Source organism: Magallana gigas, chromosome 10 (assembly GCF_963853765.1).
Source record: "Magallana gigas chromosome 10, xbMagGiga1.1, whole genome shotgun sequence".
NCBI classification, from domain to species: Eukaryota; Metazoa; Mollusca; class Bivalvia; order Ostreida; family Ostreidae; genus Magallana; species Magallana gigas.
This window is the reverse complement of record NC_088862.1, coordinates 34,189,951-34,205,814: the sequence shown is the minus strand read 5'-3', so window position 1 is coordinate 34,205,814 and position 15,864 is coordinate 34,189,951. Positions and strand designations below refer to the sequence as shown.

The 15,864-nt window shown below is 35.2% G+C and overlaps 1 protein-coding gene across 2 annotated transcripts; it reads right to left on the bottom strand.

Annotated features, from left to right (window-relative positions):
* Positions 1 to 4,135: 4,135 nt before the first annotated feature.
* Positions 4,136 to 7,448, bottom strand: LOC136272500 (uncharacterized). Of its 2 annotated transcripts, XR_010710509.1 has the most exons (3): positions 5,769 to 7,448; positions 5,130 to 5,210; positions 4,136 to 4,844 (listed from the first exon to the last, which is right to left on the bottom strand). XR_010710509.1 is itself a non-coding variant. In XM_066074151.1 (2 exons), exons 1-2 carry the CDS (start codon positions 7,414 to 7,416, stop codon positions 5,191 to 5,193), a joined length of 1,668 nt encoding a protein of 555 aa, XP_065930223.1. In that variant the 5' UTR covers positions 7,417 to 7,448; the 3' UTR covers positions 4,136 to 5,190. The 2 variants fall into 2 exon arrangements, 1 of the variants encoding a protein (XP_065930223.1); XM_066074151.1 differs by having other exon boundaries at positions 4,136 to 5,210.
* Between the last annotated feature and the right edge of the window lie 8,416 nt (positions 7,449 to 15,864).

The window sequence follows — 15,864 nt, the reverse complement described above, 5'->3', positions numbered from 1 at the left end:
TTCAAATTTCACCCGATCTTTCAAAACATCAGTTTAATTAAGTATTTACCAACTTTTGTGCATTTACCCTCTCCCCTTCCAAACCCAACAAAACTTCTTATCTTTTTTTGTTGGGGGGGGGGGGTTGATACACGAAACAAGTACATATATATATATATATATATATATATATATATATATATATATATATATATATATATATATATATATATATATATATATATATATATATATACACACACATTGTGCATATCTTTATTACATGTATACCAAAGAAACAGACCACCAGTCCGTAGACACATGTATCATGTATACAGAATAATTTTAACACAACAGGAATGAATGACACTTCGATTTCTCGCATTTCCTTATTGCGCAAGAGTGGAAGTTGCAACGCGGCTATGTTAAGGCTGTCCGAAGCTAAACAGCTGCTAAATATATATCGAAAAACGATACTATTTTGATTATCGAAAAAATACTTTAACCTAGCGAGTTTCTTTAAACTTTTATTACATGAATTAACAGTGACATCCAACACTATATCTCATGTATTTTTGTGACGTCATATATTTTTCTTAAGCACGTGACGGGTGTATTCTAACACGGTAAATAATCTATAAAAATCGCATCGGCACAAGTGAATAATGACATTAAATCAAAAATATTTTTATGAAAAATCCTTCGATAAGTAATGTATTTTGCAGTTCTTGCTGGGGGTTCATATAAATATTTCGTTTATTTGAAATATTGTCAAAACATTTCGCACCGCCATCAAAATTAGGCACATTTTTACCCTTTAAGCTCGATTTACACAAAATCGGATCAATTGGTAGGTTTCCCCCAGCAAGATTCACATTGGTACTTATTTTCTCTCCCGATTTAACGTAAAATATACTAAGATTGTTTTCATCTTTCACTTGTGCCAAGCCGTTTTTTATATGCATATACATATCACCATTCATTAGATTACGCGTAGCAGGGGGAGTCTCAAAACCATTAGTTTATGAATAGTTATTTACCTATTACGAAGCTTTAAAACTGTTGATTTTTTTATACTCCATATCGGTGATATTGAATTCAGTATCACTAGTATTTACAACAGTGTCTAGTATGTAAAGGAATGAAGCGGTTTTATTATGCACAATGAATATCACTTATTACGTTACGATACATTCCCTAAGAACGATTGAAAGGAATGCAGATCGTGACGTCAAAGTTAACTATGACGTCATATCTTATGAAGTACAGACAAGTGACTTTCTACATATCGCTGTGAAATTAACCGGGCAGCCTTAACATAGCCGCGAAGGGCAAAGTTGCAACTGCGATGGAGCAAATGTGCGAAGATGCGACTGCGAATTAAGCGCAAATATGCGAATGCGAAGAAGCAAAAGTGCGAAGATGCGTCGGCGAATGTGCGAGGGCGAAGAAGCTATACTACTTTCGCTCTCTCGGCTTCGCACATTCGCCTTTTTATGTTTCTGGACTTCTCTATCGTTTAAAGATAATTTTAACTGTATATAATGAATATGCGGCAGGGGAAAAACTTTTAAGATTCTTTTTCAACAGCCTGCATCGTTTTTTCGAGGGAAGGGTCCGAGGGCTAATTGTATTTGCTGTTGGAAAGGGGAGGTTCCGAGGCATATTTTTGTTAAATTTACTATGTGAAATTAATACCAAATTTTCCAGGGGGAAGGGGGGGGGGTCCTGACCCCCGCTCCTCCTTTACTGTTTAAAATTAATAATATTGAATTTACGGTTGCTGGGGGAGGGGGTGCGGACCACATTTCATCCTCTAAATCCTTGAATGAACAAGGAAGATTGCATACAGAAATTAAAATGTTACAGTGGATTATGCATAACCAGCACTAGTAAATGTATACCAGGTATGTCACATAACAAAGTAAAGATAAATAAGTATCCATAGTAAGCACGTTTTTCTAGCGCATGCGTACCAACAAGATCCGATAGTGTTCCGTAAATCTCGGGCGAGTACGTTACCTGCATCAATGTTTATGTAATCGACCGTGAATTTCTGAACGCAATTAAAAATAGGCTAAAGCGAAAGTGTGAAGTTTCTATGTTACCACCAAAACTTGTTATGCAATCAAAAAAGGCTAATGCGAAAATGCAAAGTTGCAAAGGCTAGGAAGTGATAGCAACTTCGCACTTTCGCCTTCGCATCTTCGCACTTTCGCTCCTTCGCCTTCGCACTTTCGCCTTCGCATCTTCGCACTTTCGCTCCTTCGCCTTCGCAACTTTGCGCTTTTGCCTTCGCATCTTCGCACTATCGCATCTTCGTCCTAAAGGCGAAAGTGCGAAGGTCCAAGTGGCCCCATTTGAACACCATATTTTACAACGGCACAAAAGAGTTTGTAATTTATTTACTGTAAAATTGATAACATTGAATACGGGTTCCACTATCTTTTAGAACGGAACATATTATCTTCTATTCGAAAATCTTTGCACAAAAAGACAATGTTCAATCCAATACTCTATAGTTCTTTATTTTGTTGTAGAATCCCAACTTTAAAAAATCAATATATTCATAAGTTTTTGAGATTTTCTGTTCCACACGAACATAATGATCTAGCATTGCTTACTATTACGGTTTCACCGTTTGTATACAGGTATATGTAAATATGTTTATATGACTTGTAATCATTGTACTATTTATTAGGATTGGGAGAATAGATTAACTGATTTCAAAGATAGCTGGTTTGTTGGAAGAACCCGATCCCGTCTCAAGTCCGAGTTTCAAACGTGTGTATTTTCTTAAAGGATTTGATCTGAGAACCAAGTGTTGGGGATGTTAAAATGTTTGTATTGTTGATGACTGCCACCAAAAATGTGCGTTTTAAAATAAAATTATGCCCCAACGTTGTGAAAAATAATCCTAAATTCAACAACTGTTTAATAACAAACTTTCTTTTCAGGAAATCTGCATTACGTCTTAAAACGACGAACGAAGGCAAGGTAAAGTAGGAGGAAGTTCATGTAAAAACCAGGCGAGTGTAGAGGGCACCAGGGCCCCCACCCAGAGCGGCTGTGACGTCTCCGTTAAGGACAGTGGTGGACTAAGGCATGACGAGATTGAGAATTCTCGTCAGACCATTCCCTTTTTAGAGCAAAACTTTTATAGATCTTAAACCGCTAAATGGATTTCGAGAAACTTTGTAGGTGTTTAGAAAACAGTGAAGATGTTGATATAACCACAAACATTGGACTTCATTAATTTAATATTGTAATGAACAGTTTCTAAGCGCAACTCCTCGCAAACCGCTGCACGGAATTACGCAAAGCCTTGTAGGTTTTTAGGACATAATGTGTAAATGTGCACAAACCAGTACTAGAAATTACTAATTCCAAAATTTTTCGCGAGTTCTTGAACATTTCAATTTATAATTTTATTGTCGTTAAAGGGGCATGGTCACGATTTTGGTCAAATTTTATTTTTCTGTTTTTATTATTTACAATGCTTTATGAATGCATTTCTAATGATCAAATGAAATTTGAGTGCTCGTCGATGAGTTTTAAGCAAGATACCGGGCTCAAAATCCTTCGTCATGTAAACAAGGCTCGTTCCCTGTTTTTGTTTACATAGGTTCAATATACCGGTAAAAAATCTTTTTCAAGATGATTTGTCTATATTCTTATTCTTTTTAAGCATAAATAAACAGTTCCTAACGATTAACACATTCATTTCAGGTCTAAAACTGGAATTTTTACTTCAACATTCAGAATGTAAACAAAAGCTTTGTTTACATTGCGAGTATTTGTAAGCTCCGTAACTCGCTTATAACTCAACAAATGACACTCAAATAATGGTTGCCGATTGAAAATGCCTTACTGAAGCATTATACACATTAAAATCGAAAAAATAATTTTTGACCAAAATCGTGACCATGCCCCTTTAAAAAAGAAGTATAGATATGCATGATTGAAGGAAAGTTTGATATGATATATTTATGAGAAGTTATGCCCCTTTTAATATCAAATCATTTTGTTTATAAAATGCATATTGAGGGAGATAGACAATGCTCAGAAAATTATTTTGATCCATTATTGTTTTCTTGTTCGTTTTGTTAACTGCACGGAGTCTGACAAATAAAAAGATATAATTATTAACTAAATGTAAAGTAAGATGTATTTTATTCACTTTCATATACAACAATTGTGAATCATAAACGATATTACTTAGGAAGAAAACATAACATGATGTGCAAAAATGTGTAAAGCTATAAAACATGATCCGTTATATCATTTAATAAGTTTGTGTAGAGCTATAAACACACGGTCCGTTACATCACTGAATAAGTATGTGTAGAGCTATAAACACACTGTCAATTACATCACTGAATAAGTCTGTGTAGAGCTATAAACACACAGTCCGTTACATCACTGAATAAGTTTGTGTAGAGATATAAACACACGGTCCGTTACAACAATAAATAAGTTTGTGTAGAGATATAAACACACGGTCCATTACATCACTGAATAAGTTTGTGTAGAGCTATAAACACACGGTCCGTAACATCACTGAATAAGTTTGTGTAGAGTTATAAACACACGATCCGTTACATCAATGATTAAGTTTGTGTTGAGTTATAAACACACGGTCTGTTACATCACTGAATAAGTTTGTGTAGAGCTTTAAAAAGACGGTCCGTTACATCACTGAATAAGTTTGTGTAGAGCTATAAACACACAGTCCGTTAATCACTGAATAATATACTGGTATTTGTCTCTATAGTTATTATTTCGCTGATTCTACTTTTAAGTGTGTAAATGGAAATCCATTGTCAGGAATCAAAAATGATTGTAATTAATGACAATCCTTGTATCTTATGGGTGAGAAAAAAATGAAATTTGTATGAATTTAAACATAAGTTAAATTTATTCAATTTATATTTAATTGATATCTGCAGTCTGTTTTCTATTACATTTATTTTCACGTTATTAGTAAGAGACAGCTCGTTCAGACGATCACAGAGTGTGAAATAAAAGGAGTCAGTATTGCAGTCTATTTGAATTATGCACATGTCAATATCAGCTGCATATGTTGAAGAAAGCGACAAACAATATGTGAGTTTTTAAGCAGACTAGATTTGTACAGAATAATTAACAACCTATCAATATCCAAGTTACATCCATTTTACGAATTGTCTTGAGCTGGACAAGACATCCATATCAGGAGTGTGTGCATGCATCTACAACAAGGAAATAATTCGCTGTTAATGAATTAATTAATTTCATACAGATTATGTAATGATATATCTACAAATTTTAGTTCAGTCCAATTACAATAACACTTGCATTAATATTTTTCTAATGAACTCAATCAATTCACTTGACATGTAAGAAAACAAAATACAAAAAATTGTGTCATCATATATATCTGATTAATTAAATACGATAACCCGCTATTTTAATTAACTAAATACAATGCCATTTGAGAGCAGATCAAATTAATGAAATAATACATCATATATATATATATATATATATATATATATATATATATATATATATATATATATATATATATATATATATATATATATATATATATATATATATATATAAATCATGGTAATTCCAATGACGGGTAGATACAGCTAATCCTGTAACAATGACCTGTTTATATTGACAAACGATCTCGCAGATTAAAATCTCTTAAATGCATCTTATTGACTAATTATAAACACGGACTGTGTGTGTTAGTTATATATATCTTATCAATATGAATGATAATGACTCAGACTTACCTGTCAGAGCGTCCTGTTTGGTGATATACCTGTAGACGAACACTTTGTTGATATATGGTAATCCAACCCACAGACGGTGAGTGTTGACATCATAACTCAGGCTGTGTGGTAACACTATCTCTTGTGTTTGCGTCAGTAGATGTGATAGAAACTTACCGTCCCTATCTATCATCTGTACTGTTTTGTTTATACTTTCACACACCAGGATGTGCGACAGGGCGTCAGTACAGATTCCACGAGGCCATAGTATTGATCCTGATGGATGTCCTGTGTAGGAGAAACGATGTCTTCCTCCACGCTCTGTCACCACTACAGCATTTACGTCAGACACCACAACATCCCCATTGTTATTCTCTGTTATATAGCTCGGTAATCTATACAGTCTCCGTCCTGCGTTGTGGTTTTGTATGGTTTGTATTTGTTGTCGGCTTTGGTTGTACCGGCCTACCTTGCCTGTTTTGGGGTTCTCTCTACACATTCCGACCAGTAGATCTCCAGTGGACGACGACCAGTACACACACTGTGGTTCCCATGTAGAGTCTGTTCTCTCTAAAAATGTAGTGGTTGTTTTCATATCCTTTGACAGTTTGTTGATGTTAAACGTCCTATCTATATAAATCAGTTCACCAGCACTGTTCACTGTGTGCAATCCTTTATTTAAAGCACTACACAAATTCTCTACAGGATGTAGAGTGACACATTTTGTGTTTGTCAAGATGAGCTTGTTTCTATCATTAACCCAGATCTGGTCTGATCTCACACAGGAAATGTGGAAACAACATTCAACATCTGTCAGTGTGAGAGACTGATGAAGCTCAGGACGATACATCAGTTTCAACAGACGCTCGTTTCCTACGCATCGGGTTCCTCTCTCTGTGATTTGGATTGCACTCAGTGACTCCAACAATTTATTCACATCTTCCTTGTTGAGTGACTCAGTCATGGAGAGTTGTCTGGTGTGGAGTATAAAATGTATTTGGGGAAGGGCTTTCTTCATGAATGAGAGGAATTGTAGCGGTTTGATTGCTCTCTGTTCATATCTGTGTAAATATCTCTGTAGGCTGACAATATATTTGCTCATTTCTAGCTTCTGTTTTAAACATCTGTGTTTGAAATCAAAGTCACAGAACACATTGCACATGAAATCGTTTTGTATATAGTCAATGAGATCCTTTAGTGTCTGAGTCTTTGTTAACAACTCTGATTGATAGAGGGAAAATTCTGTGTGACAGGTTTTGAAATCAGCTTTGATTCCTTTCAGGAGAACATGCCTGTGAAAGAGAGCGTCACTTCTGATGGTGTGAATGGTTCTTCTGTGATGTTGTCGCTTTGTTTCATAGGTTGCTCTAACATCTAGTCGTGTATGGTTTCTTTGCTTTCTACAATGATGGCAGACAGGGAGTTTACAAGTTTCACAGTACTTTATATAAACATTGCTAGGATGCCTCACACAAAACTCTTGTGTTGGGTTGTAGTTGATTTTATCTCGTTTTGCCACAACATTATGGTCTATTGTTTGCAGATCTTGTACATGGGTTTCTTTACACTGGAGACACAGATCACATGGACACGATTCACAATAGTATTCTGTGTTTCCCGGACATTTAGAACACTGATATAATCTATATTGAATGTTTTCTGTGTCCATGATGTGGATGGTCTAGTTCTCAAAATCACAACCTGTTGCAAGAAAATAACGTGTTTTATAATTATGCCAACTAAATTCTTCTAAACTGTTTTATAGATATAATATCAAATGTTATAAGGAATGTTTTCATTTAAACTGATGTTACATTAATAATAGTAGTAATAATAATAATAATAACAATAATAATAAAATAGTATACTTTCCCTACATAAATAAATAATGACTTATCATTCTGGCATTTCTCTTGATGAAATACTAGAAATTATAACCTAGAAAACTTTGATGAAACGTTCATGAATTGTTATAATATATTAATGACTGGTTCATCACTGGTTTAAAAAGATGGTTCATTAATGTTGTTCATGAAAATGATCATAAAATGAAATTCATGAACAAATGATGAACATTCATAAATACAGGGATCACCGGCTAATGAAATCATTTTTAATAATCCGGAATTGTTTAATCCAATAACCTTTTCTAAATTCTAAAAAGATATTTTAAAATTGTTGCATAATATAGTGACATAATTGAACAAATGTTAAGTACTTAAAAACATAATCGGCCGAACTTACATCAGCTTACCCTTTATAATTATAGGATCCCTGCCCGAACACCAAAACCCCTAACCCAGGGGCCATGAAATTCATTGAAAATGAAATTTGAAATAAGCACTCTTCCTCATTATAACTATATATTTAGCTAGAGACGAGCTCGTTGCAAGCAACGATTAGGGTTTTCGTCGTAGTTGCGTCATACTTGTGACGTATTACAAAAAATTGATAGCTGACCATGGTACAATATTAGATGTGTGAACACTGAGAAACAAAGTATTATATTTCTGTGACCGCGTAGATTTTACGGTGATAGAGAGAACTCGTCTGGATCTGCATCGGTCGTGTGCAGTACGAACCGGGTGAGGGAATGTTGGCGTAAAGCGTACAAGGTATAAGGTTGTGGCCCGCTGTGGTCCGTAAGCTAAAACGAAGGGTTGGTTTGCCATACTCCCGAAGGTCCACCAGTATACAGTTCCAGAGAAATAAACAGGCAATTGATGCAGGATTCGACATTTATTGGACGAGATTCAACGATGGCAACATTATAACAATTTAACAGACAGACATGTTACAAACAAGTCGAATATGGCCAGTAGTGGCCCCCGGACTCAAGACTCTGGGAGAGTCGGACGTGGCCGGGGCTGGCCGCCGTATTCCAGACTGCGCATTGACAATTGTACATAACTACTAGTATTTATAAGAATCTTAACAATGAGTATAAATTGACATAAGTAACCTGAGTGAAAGGTTCACAAAATAATTAAATAAACTCAATGAGTCTTTGATGTCCAAGAAATGAAAATCTGATAATTGCACAATGTTGTTTTAAGAGATTAACAGTCCTTGAGACGTGACACTCTGTCTCTTTGAAATCACACATAAAGTCTGAAAAGTGTCAATCACTAAATAAAACAGTATCTTTGTAAGAAATAAACTGTGAGAAAAAATTACAAAACAGATGTTGAATTTTACAAGTAAAGTAAAAAAAAAAATTATAATTGAACAGTGCATTTTGCACGATGATACTACCTGTTTATAAGCAAATACAGATCTTAACACGTTGTCTCTAGTTTGATTCCCGCATTTTATTGACAGAGTGGGACTATGGTTATGCCCGGTACGAAGGTAAAAAGACCATTGGCAAACGTTTTACACGCATTTTTATCGAACGCAAGCGCCAATGAATCTCTTAGTATATATGCGGAGATCCTGGAAATTTTACAAGGGGTTTTGAAGAATAATTTTGTATTTCGAGGAGGGGGAACAGGCGCGGATCAGAACATATTTCCGGGGTGGGCGTTGAAAATTCAGACGGTTATTTGAGTTTGCCAAGGGATGTCCGAGGCATATTTGGTAAGTTTATATTGTACACGTAATTGGAAGAAATCCTTTCGCTGGGGGGGGGGGGGGGGGGGGTATGGAACCCTTCCCCTTCTAGATCCGCGTACGGAGAAGACCGATGCCGATAATTTTACTGTAATTTTTACCATTTTTATTGAATTATTCATGAGCATAATTATCAGAAAACCAATATTACCTTTCAAAGCAGTTAGAACTTAAGATACAAACCATTTAGTCTCGGTGGGTATTGCGTCCGCGTACCAAAATAATGGCAATTTTCAAGAAATTCGGATGGATGATCTGTGTCCTACGTCGTCCATCCGATTCTTTTTCTAACTAAAAGCTACAGACCTGCAGTTTGAGATTGTCAAACTCTTATTGATTATGTCAATTCGTTTGTCTCAAAGAATCATTTTTTTAATCAATAAAGTTTTACCGTAAAAAAAGAAAGAAATCGGGCACAATTTTCAATGTAAGCATTTTACAATTTAATGGTCTAATAAAATTTCAAGAAACAACTCTTCATTGCTTTATCCGAAATATTGCATGAAAAAAAAATTACATCGCATTTTTTAAATTACAAAAGGATATTTAAAATGAACTTGGATTAACCGCTAACAAACAGGCATAAAGAGAAACTGAGAACCAATTTCTTCTCTTTTGTTTTTACATCAAAAGAAATTCAAAAATAAATGAAAATATATTTTTTCTTTGTATGCGTTAATGAAAATGTAGATCAGCAAGGGGTTTTTTGTCGTGCAAGCACCCACTTAACAGATTGTTACACGGGTCTACAACGATGACAAATATCGAAAAGGCAATATTGTGGGTAAAGGATGTATGTGCAGTTTTTTTTTTTAAGTTTATTTTTAATAAATGTAACTATATTTATCTGGATCGGTTATGTTTGTTAGTTTGTGTTGTTTATAAAAGAGGGGAATAAGGAAATGAGTAATTTCCAAGCACGTAGCATCGTTTTTGAAAGTGTGGGGGGGGGGCAAACTCATCCAACAATCTTGACAAGCAAACAAAGATTTTTTTTTTTTTGAATTTTACAAAATTTTCAAAATGTCACGCAAAATTTCATGATTTTCATACTATTTGTTTACATGCTACCAAAATGGGGGGGGGGGGGGGGGGGCTACTCCATGATAATTCAATTTGTTTATGTAAATTTAAAAAAAAATAGTTGCTGCGAGAAAAAGTGGGGAGAGGACATCTTTATGTCATATAACATGTGAAACTGATTTCATTCCACCCACAAGCTTGAAATAATGAAATAATTTTAATGAAAACAATATAAATAGACCTCATCAATCCCATAAGAGAGAGCAAGCACTCTATATCTCTCTCATTCTCTCTCTAGTCTCTGTTAAACATGTAATCTTGTTTTCTTTCTATCTCTTTAGTCTATCTATCCTTTTCTCACTCTCTAGAACATTTTCCAGACAAGAATTCTCTCTCTCTCTCTCTCTCCTTCTCTCTCTCTCTCTCTTTCTCTCTGTATATCCCTCTGAATTTTCTTGCTGAGCTTGATATCATGTGTCTCATTCTTTCTTTCATTCTCCATCTGTCTTTCTCATAATATATCTGTTATTTACACAGTTGCTTTCTCTGAGAGAGAAAGAGAGTTGCATTGCTAAACTTATTCTCTCCTCTCTCTCCCTCTCTCTCTGACTTACCATTTATCCTGGTCTCTTTTCTTTTACTCTCTCTCTCTCTATATATATATATCTCAGACTTTTCTTGCTTAGCTTGAACTCATGTTTCTCATTCTTTCTTTCATTCTATATTCCTTTCTCAATATTTCTCTGCTTTCATACATGCTTGCTTTCTCTGCTAAATATGTACCCACTCTCTATGACACCGAGTTTCTCTCTCTCACTCTCTCTATTTCACTAATTTTCTCTTATAAACATGTACTGGTTATATTGCTCTCTCCCTCTCTCTTTCTCTCTCTCTCTCTCATTTTCTCTGAATTTCTTTGTTTAACATGTAATTTTGTTTTCTTTCTTTTAATCCCTCTGTCTGTCCTTTTCTCACTCTCTAGAACATTTTCCACACAAGAATTTTCTGTCTCTCTGATGTGGGAGAGGGAAATTCCTCCCCCCCCCCAAACCCCCACCTAAAATAATTACCTGACTATTATTGCATTTCAAACACAATAGAGAGAGAGAGAGAGAGAGAGAGAGAGAGAGAGAGAGAAGAGAGATAGAGAGAGAGAGAGAAGCAAAAGTACTGAGAGAGATAGAAAAAAAAACAAGCATACATGTAAAACTGGTAATGAGATATACTGTATTCTCTGCTAAGCATGTAACAAGTGTCTTTCTCTCTCACAAACTATCTCTAAGAACATTTGCTTTCTTTTTCTGACATGTACATTTGCTCTCTCTCTCTTTCTCTCTCTCTCTCTCTCTCAATTAATTTTTTTCACTTTATAAGACTTTTCTCTGCTATATGTATAAGTACTTCCAGTCAATCTCTCCCTCTCTTTGACCTTCTCTGTTAAACATGTACCCTTGTTCTCTCATTCTTTCTCTTCCTCTATTTATCTTTCCCATTTACCCTGCTTAACTGAAACTTGTTCTCTTAGTTTCATTGCTAAACTACTAGTATTTCTCTCTCTCTCTCTCTTTCCCTCCCTCTCTCTGATTTTCTCTGTTTAACAGGTAATCTTGTTTTTTTTCTTTTTTATCTCTATCTTTTTCCCACTTTCTAGAACACTTTTCAGACAGGTATTCTCTCTCTCCCTCTCTCTCTCTCTCTCTCTCTCTCTCTCTCTCTCTCTCTCTCTCTCTCTTTCTGTATATCTCTCAGAGTTTTCTTGCTTAGTTTGTTTCTCATTTCTTCTTTCATTCTACACCCTTTCTCAAAATTTCTTTGCTTCCATACATGCTTGCTTTCTCAGAGAGAGAGAGAGAGAGAGAGAGAGAGAGAGAGAGAGAGAGAGAGAGAGAGAGAGAGAGAGAGAGAGAGAGAGAGAGAGAGAGAGAGCAGATAATGAGAGAGAACAAATGGAGAAAAAAGGGATTGAGAGACTTACTCTGATAAACATGTACCCACTTTCTTTCTATGCTCTCTCACTCTCTATGACATGCTCTTATAAACATGTACTGGTACCCACTTTCTTTTTATGCTCTCTCACTCTCTATGACATGCTCTTATAAACATGTACTGGTACCCACTTTCTTTTATGCTCTCTCACTCTCTATGTCATGCTCTTATAAACATGTACTGGTACCCACTTTCTTTTTATGCTCTCTCACTCTCTATGACATGCTCTTATAAACATGTACTGGTACCCACTTTCTTTCTATGCTCTATCACTCTCTATGACATGCTCTTATAAACATGTACAGGTTCTACTGGCTGAGTAATTGACTGTGGTCTATGTCTGGCTTTCCTCCTTACCCTGGCTGAGTATTTGACTGTGGCCAATGACCGGCTTTCCCCCTTACCCTGGCTGAGTATTTGACTGTGGTCAATGACCGGCTTTCCCCCTTACCCTGGCTGAGTATTTGACTGTGGCCAATGACCGGCTTTCCCCCTTACCCTGGCTGAGTATTTGACTGTGGCCTATGACCGGCTTTCCCCCTTACCCTGGCTGAGTATTTGACTGTGGTTTATGAGTGGCTTTCCCCCTCACCCTGGCTGAGTATTTTACTGTGGTCTACGAATGGCTTTCCCCCTTACCTTGGCTGAGTATTTTACTGTCCCTGGGGAAGATAATTTGACAATATCCTAGCCCTGACATTACAACAAGGATATATTTTTCCTTTGTATCACCAAACAGACCTTAAAAAAGGAGAGGGCAATAGTTGTTTTGTCAATAACTTGGTACAAAATTGATGTTGACCTTGGCCTATGGTCTCGGGACAACAGTTCCTACCCTAGGGCTAACACAATGACTACTGCCCTCATACCTATTTAAGAGCTGTATACAATGATGTATATGAATGACACACAATGACAGACGAGTGATAGCAATAGGTCTCCTGGGTGACCATTAACAAAAAGATTAGCTGCGTTATAAAAATTCATATATATGAAAAATTCATGAATACTATACCGCATATGTATATTGTTTTTCTTGATTTCATCCACTGTATCTCCATGTATCATACACTTAAAACCTATAAAGAGACCACACAATTCTACACACCAATACATGTAAAACGCAAAGTAATATTATACAGAAAATTTCAATCAAAACATATAGGAAAGCAAAAGTACTGAGAGAGAGAGAGAGAGAGAGAGAGAGAGAGAGAGAGAGAGAGAGAGAGAGAGAATTACTAACACACTAATCGTTATCTACCATGGGTAACTTGTGTGTTTGGAACTGTTTTGTAATAATCGAGATAATTAATTACTCTTTGCATTTCTAGCTTAATTAAACATGTTAAACATGAATATAATGATTTAAGAAAAGAAGTATAAATTGTACATTTATTAAAAACTTGACTGTGGGTGCTAGACGGGAATTTCCCTATGGAAGGCCATGTGGGTAAAAGACGAATGACAGGGACGTACGCTGTGTTGAGCGGGGCGTAATTTTCTGTCCAAGAGGTGGTCGTAGACTGGAAGCGAGAGACCTGTGAGTGCGGGGCTTTCTGTTAGGATAGCGATACTAGAAGGACAGGCAATTTGACGAGTGCAGGAGCGTCTTGGGTGCATGGTGACCTTGAAGTGACTGAGTTCCTTTTCAGAGAGAGGTTTTAAGTGTTTAAAAGCGACTGTTATTACAGGCTAATTTTCATATACATGATCTTGAGCTGAAATTTGAAGTAATTGTAATATCACAGTATTTTGAATTATTGAACTTTAACATTTTTTTGAGTAAATTTTTCAACAAGAGTTTTATTGGGTGAAATAGCTTCTAAACAACATTTTGTAGTTTACTTCCATTTTGTATCTGATACAGTGTGATTTAATTTTGAATTCAGTTGATAGTATCAGATATTTAATGTTCATTTGTTTAATTGAATTATTATTCTTCTTTTTTTAACTTATGTTCGAATGAAAGTGGCGTGAAAGGGGGAGTGAGAATAATGATTTGTTTTGTTTATTGATTTTTTGTTCAAATTAAACTTGTTTATTTTCTTTACAAAATTTTATTTTTCAATCAGCCGACAAAATCCAAAGGCACTCATTACAAGTATATTTGTATTGGTGAAATGGAGAACAACTCAGAGAGACTGTTTAAATAAAAGCGGTAGTGCCCAAAAACTCCTAGAAAGCTCAATCAACCTTCAGATTTGTATTTAAACAGATAATCCATAATTCATCAATTTATACTATTACTGAAAGAATAGAAAGGGATCAGCTGAAAAAAATATGATTAAACAAGAGGCCCATGGGCTCACCTGAGGAACAATAGGTATGATAAAATCATACCTTTTAATGGAGTCATAATACAAACTATCTGGACAATGTACAATAATACATGTAGATCCTGTGTAAATAAAATCCATTTTTCCCTGGATATTCTTATGTTTATAATCATTAGTCCCTTTTCTAACAGGATGATTTTATAATCATATCATATGTTGAGTATTACAGTTCTCAAAAAGATCCTTAACAATAGTTAATATACAGGATACATGTATAAACCTACATCAAACTCTGAACCTTCTTGTGAAGCCAAATAATTGTCCTAGGGTCAAAGTCTTAACAATTATAAAGAATCATCTGGCTGATTAGTTTCTGAGAAGATTTTTAAAGATTTACTCTATAATCATATGTAAAATTTTGACCCCCATTGTGGCCCCACCCTACCCCTGGGGATCATGGTTTTCACAACTTTGAATCTACCTTACTTTCAAAAGTAATCGATTAAATTACAATTACTTTGGGTTTTAAAAGTAATCGATTACAAGCTAATTACATCCATTTTTAAAAGTAGTCGATTACATTAGATTACTTTTCCTCGTTGTAAACATGATTATTTCTGATTACTTTAGATTACATTATTTTTTTTCAGTCTTTCCATAGTTTAAATGTTTCATTTTAAAAAAACTCTTTTTTTGTCAGGACTCTTTATTCTGGTATCAATGTAGTTTGTTGCATTATTTACTATTTGAAGTAGTTTTTGCATTCCCTGATATGTATGCAGAACAGTATCTACATTTGGCTTTCACAATACCCGATGATGGTTGATCATCAGAAAACTCAAAATGTTGTACAGCAGACATCTTTCTCTAAACAAAGTCCGAGCCTTTAAATAATTTTCCCAATTAAATAAGCACAGTATGTGAACTTTTTTCTAATGCGCCTAAAAGCAAGGACTGTTGAATAGCAAACTCATTGTATCGTAACTGGACATGAATTTAAACATGCCCAAGGGCTATAAAGGAATACTGCCCAACTTTAAGACTGAACCTTATTCACTAAATATAAGATCCAATGAATAATGATTTCAATCTATTGAATTTTGCCATTGTAATCATAAAAGTAATCAAAAATTAATCATGATTACAGGAGTTTTTCACAGAGTAATCGATTAAATTACGATTACTTGTAATCAGAAAAATGGATGATTACTGATTACTCA

Bases quoted from the DNA above. Each gene is read 5' to 3' on its own strand.
- LOC136272500 (XM_066074151.1), bottom strand. From the start codon at position 7,416: ATGGACACAGAAAACATTCAATATAGATTATATCAGTGTTCTAAATGT. The intron at 5,211-5,768 runs GTAAGTCTGAGT...TCCTTGTTGTAG, and splicing joins CAAACAGGACGCTCTGACAG to ATGCATGCACACACTCCTGA.